Below are 4,665 nucleotides of genomic sequence, written 5' to 3' on the forward strand. Positions count from 1 at the left end.
CAGAATCCTGAACATAGTGCCAGTGAACATTGAGGAGAAGAGCTTTGCCAAGTGTTCTACAGTAACTTTTGAATCCAAGTCAATGTACCTGGGATCTTTCTTATATATGTCACTCTTGTAGGGCTGACTGTTGCTGCTTACCCTAAATTTCCTTGCCACTCACTAGACATGCTCTGTAGGAGAATGTGACAGAGGGTGAGAGTCTACCTGTGTGTCATGGCATCTGTGGGGGAGGGCTGAAAGGTGACCTGGATGGCTTGAGGATCATCTTGGGGGTTGGTCAGAACTTGGGCCAGTGACAGGAGACATTGTTTGCCCCTGGTCACCGGAATGGCCTGGCAGTTGCCTGTTTTTCCCTTCAAACTGGTTGCTAGGTTGCAGCAACCTATGACCTCAAGAGGTTCCAACCCTCCTGGTTGGCAGATGCTTGGCAGCACACATAGCCAGAAGTGTCTTCTCAGATCTTTTCTTGACTCCCAGCTTCTGCTGAGCTTGGAGTAGGGATAAAGGGCTCCCATTCAGTCAGAATTGAGAAGAGGAGCTTGGACAGGTTCTGGTCCTGTAGAAGGCAAGAGTTGGAGAGAAATCATGGGCAGTGTTCCATCAAGTTCCCAGGCTGAGAACCAGAGCCCCCAGCCTGGCCCCTCCGGGTACCCCCTGGAGGTAATGTTGGATGAAGAAAGACCAGGACCATCAGGTGAGGCAGCAGAGGGATGAGGGATTTGAGGATGGGGTGCTGATGGCAGGAAGGCCTACCCAGGTGGGGTGTGTGTGAAGGAAGGAGAGACTCGGAAGGCCAGGGCCTGGAGGAGAGAGTGTAGGTGTGGGGACAAGGACACACCAGGGAAAGGCACCTAGAGGAATTATCTAAATGAGGAAGAATGTTGAGAACAGGGAGACAGAACAATGGCAAAGTGGATGGGGGCAGATGGCTGCCAGCAAAGGAGGAGAATAAAAAGATGGCTGGGAAGGAGGCCAAGGGGTGTGACAGCAGAGACACTGGGGCAGCTTGTCTTTTGGGGGTTAGTTGGAGTGGAATGGGGGTGACTCGGGGACCAAGGGCTGAATCCCAAAGACAAAAGCTGGACGTTGTTGCCTGGTTTCTTTGCCCAGCAGCCCAGGCGGGCAGCAGCCCTCTGCCGGAGGGCTCCAGCCGGCGCAGGAAGCAGGAGAGGTCGGCCGCTTTCCAGGAGTCGGAGGCGTGGCAGGGGTCAGAGGAGGCAGCCCAGGGGAATACGGACACTAGGGTCGTGGACATGCACTGCGGCCTCAAGATGAGGCTGAAGCGACGTAGGGTGTCCACGGTGCTGCCGGAGCACCACGAGGCATTCAAAAGGCTGCTCGGTAGGAGGACCTCTGAGCCCATCCCCCTTTAGAGAAAGTTCCAGTGACTATACTTTCCCAATGGAAAATAATTCCCTGCCAGTTGCTGAGCGCTCTGTTCCCAGAGGATCCTGGGGACATTTAGAAATGCCATAGGATTAGGCCAGACGAAGAAGCAGTCTGCACTTGGCATAGGAAACCTTGGCTTCCACTGCACCCCTGAGGCTTTCAAATTTAAATGCTTCTGTCAGTGTGCCTGGGGCTGACGGGCCATCGGGAGCACTGACATGACCGTCAAGGGAGACGATGCCTTCCTGCACGGTGACAGAGCCCCACCTTCTGTACGACTGTGCACATCACCTACTGACACCTGCCCCCCACTCAGTCACCCCAAGGCGGGCTCCATCTTTTTGGCCCAGTGAGTGCCCATCGGCCTCCCGACCCCTAAATGTCCCATCAGGAGGCACAACTCTCTGCGCGGCCCTGCCCCGGTGGTCCGCTTAACCTGTGCTTCTCTTCACAGAGGATCCTGTTGTTAAAAGATTCCTGGCCTGGGACAAAAATCTGCGGGTATCTGACAAGGTAACTTTGTCCACTAAGACGTGTTCCCTCTCCAGCAACTACCCTAGGGCGCCGGAGGGATGCTTTCTAAACCCACAGTTCCACCTCTCTCTCCAAGCCAGAGCCTTGTCCACACTGCCCTCTGGGGGCTGGGCGGCTCCTTGCGTGTGAATGGGCAGCCCCCCACCCCCACCCCACTCCCCTGGGGCTGCCCCCGTGTAGCCACCGCGAGTCCCTTCTCGCCTCAGCCTGGGGGCTCCCCTTTGTTCCAGCTTATCAAAGGCCCTCCTGATGGCGGCTGTCCTAAATGCCCAGCCCCACACCGGCAGAGCCTGCCATCCCGGAGCATCCTGAAGTCCCCTCCTCACACGGGGTCTGCCCCCAGCCTCCCCCTGCGCCACCCCTCCGCCCTTCCTCTTCCGGGTTGTGACCTCTCTCCTGTGGCGCTCTCCTCTTCCTCAGTATCTCCTGGCCATGGTGGTATCTTATTTCAGCCGAGCTGGCCTCTTCTCCTGGCAGTACCAGCAAATTCACTTCTTCATAGCTCTGTGAGTATTGCTCTCAGCGGCTGACTGTCAATATTCACTCCTCGGGGAGGGCGGAGGGAGGGGTGTGGGGATGGAGGGAGAGGTGTGGGACTCTGACCTTGGATCCATTTCCTTTTTCACCCCAGTGTACTGCTCACTTTGGTATACAAAAGATAGGATGATAACAGAGCGGCTTTTATACCGTTCTCTGTGCAGACAACCCTAACACCAGTTAAAACACTGGGAAAAACACAAGACCGCATAAAACATTCCTAAGAGGAGCGAGAGAATGGGCACCACGCTGTCCCCAGGACACCAGGCTTGAGACGGCACCACCTCCGAAGCCAAGGCCTCTCTCCTTCCCGAGTCCACATCAAGGGGATGGTCCTCCTCTGGGCTCCCAGGTGGACGCCAAAGTGCAGGCCCTCATTATGTGACACAGACCGATTGTAGAAATTCCCTGCCTGTCCTTTCTACAAGGCTTTAGATGCCCCAGAACACAGGTCTAATCCTCCTCCCCCCACCAACAATGTCACTAACTAAGGGGGTTCTAAGCTGAGGCCAGCCTTCTCAGTCTGAACTCAGCCCTCCCGAAAGTCAGCATCTGACTGGCTTAAATGGTCCACATATTGCATTCCTTTGTTTCAATGCTCCTTCTGAAAACCCTCCCCTCTGTTTTCACAATATGTCATCTCACTTGCAGGTGTCTTTCACACATACATATGGGAAGAAAATGACCTATCCTTAAAGTCGGTTCAAATAGCATGATTGTCACCACGTCTCCCCTGGCCCCCTAACTGCAGTCCCCCAGTAGCACATTAGCTAAAATTCTAGTGTCATGTGATATTCTGGATAATAATTACTTCCTATCTCCCCTCTCCCCTTCTCCAACCCATCAGACCAGACATCGTTGCAGGCAGGTCTTGTCAAAATATCCACATGTTCATAAAACCCTCAGCACAATACTTTCTGTTTTGCAAATGTTTAAGCTACATTGAGTCCATGAGGTGATCAGTATGGCATTTGACTGTGAGATAAAAGCATCCATCCAACCATCCATTCATTCAGTGAAATCTTATAGACTGCATCCTGTGCCAGGGAATATGAGGGTTGGGAGGAGAACTTTGAGAAGTGCATGTGGCACCCATCCTCCAGCCTGAGCCACATGGTAGGGAAGCTATGACTACAGAAATTGGCTAGTCAGTTCCTGCCCTCTGGATGCGTAGACTTCCTCACTCCGCAGGGAGCTGGAGGTTGTGCACATACAACTGGTTGAAGGGCACAGGGAACATGATGGGACATTGCATGGAAACTGCACTGTTTACCCTCAGGCCTCCCAGAGTGGCTCTGTCTTTAGCATCCAGGTGTAAGAAGTGCCCTTCAGGTTTCTGCCCAACAGTGGCTTCTTGATGACTGGGTGGCACCCTGTGATGCTGGTAGGGCTCCTGTAGGTCCTTTGTGAAGATCAGCCTGTGCCCCTCCTTGGAAGCTGACCTTGGATGGGGTTCCTTCCCATCTTGCTCCTGACCAGCAATATGATGTCTCTCCCCAGCTACCTGGCCAGTGATATGGAAGAGGATAACCAGGGCCCTAAACAGGCCATCTTTTCATTCCTCTATGGAAAGAACCGTTTCAAGCGTCCCTTGTTCCACAAACTGCGACTCCAATTTGTCAAATCCATGGGCTGGAAGACCTGGGTCTCCCGGGAAGAGTGTGAGGAGGTGGGTGAACTGCGGAGATTTGGGGGCAGAGGCCGGACTGGAGTGGGGGGAACACGGGATCACGGGATCTGGAGGCGAGAAGGAGATGGAGGCTGGATGAGGAAGGATGGGCCACCTGAGGCCACAGCCATTGTCTTCCAGATCCAAGCTTTTGACCCAGAGCTCCCCGTGTGGGAGCGAGACCGCAGCCTGCTGTCCTAGCGCTCCTGGGACCATGGAGGCCTGGGCTCATCGGCCCTAAAGAAGGGAAGTCTGGGTCCTCAGGTGCAGACTGAACACCTCGTTGTCTGCTTAGGAAGTCACCCTTTTAGACACTGACTCGGCTTCCAGCCACAGGCCAAGGACACACACAGGTATGACCAGGGTGAGACGTGTGGGTGACTGACCTCAGGAAAACCAGTTTTTCTGAGAGGCATGGATTTGGCTGAAGTCACTTCACCCTAAGCAATTGGGTCCAGATAATGGCTCTGATGAGATGTTGACTCTTGGGAAAAGTGAGTATGTTTGCAATTTTTTCCATTTCTTGTGTTTTG

The 4,665-nt window shown here is 53.9% G+C and overlaps 1 protein-coding gene across 1 annotated transcript; it reads left to right on the plus strand.

Annotated features, from left to right (window-relative positions):
- The first annotated feature begins 588 nt into the window (after positions 1-588).
- On the plus strand, positions 589-4,333 carry SPDYE4 (speedy/RINGO cell cycle regulator family member E4). Its single transcript, XM_036892064.2, has 6 exons — positions 589-697; positions 1,114-1,344; positions 1,847-1,905; positions 2,347-2,432; positions 3,964-4,132; positions 4,274-4,333. Exons 1-6 carry the CDS (start codon positions 589-591, stop codon positions 4,331-4,333), a joined length of 714 nt encoding a protein of 237 aa, XP_036747959.2.
- The last annotated feature ends 332 nt before the right edge of the window (positions 4,334-4,665 follow it).

The sequence above is a fragment of the Manis pentadactyla genome, chromosome 9, assembly GCF_030020395.1.
Source record: "Manis pentadactyla isolate mManPen7 chromosome 9, mManPen7.hap1, whole genome shotgun sequence".
In the NCBI taxonomy this organism is placed as follows: domain Eukaryota; kingdom Metazoa; phylum Chordata; class Mammalia; order Pholidota; family Manidae; genus Manis; species Manis pentadactyla.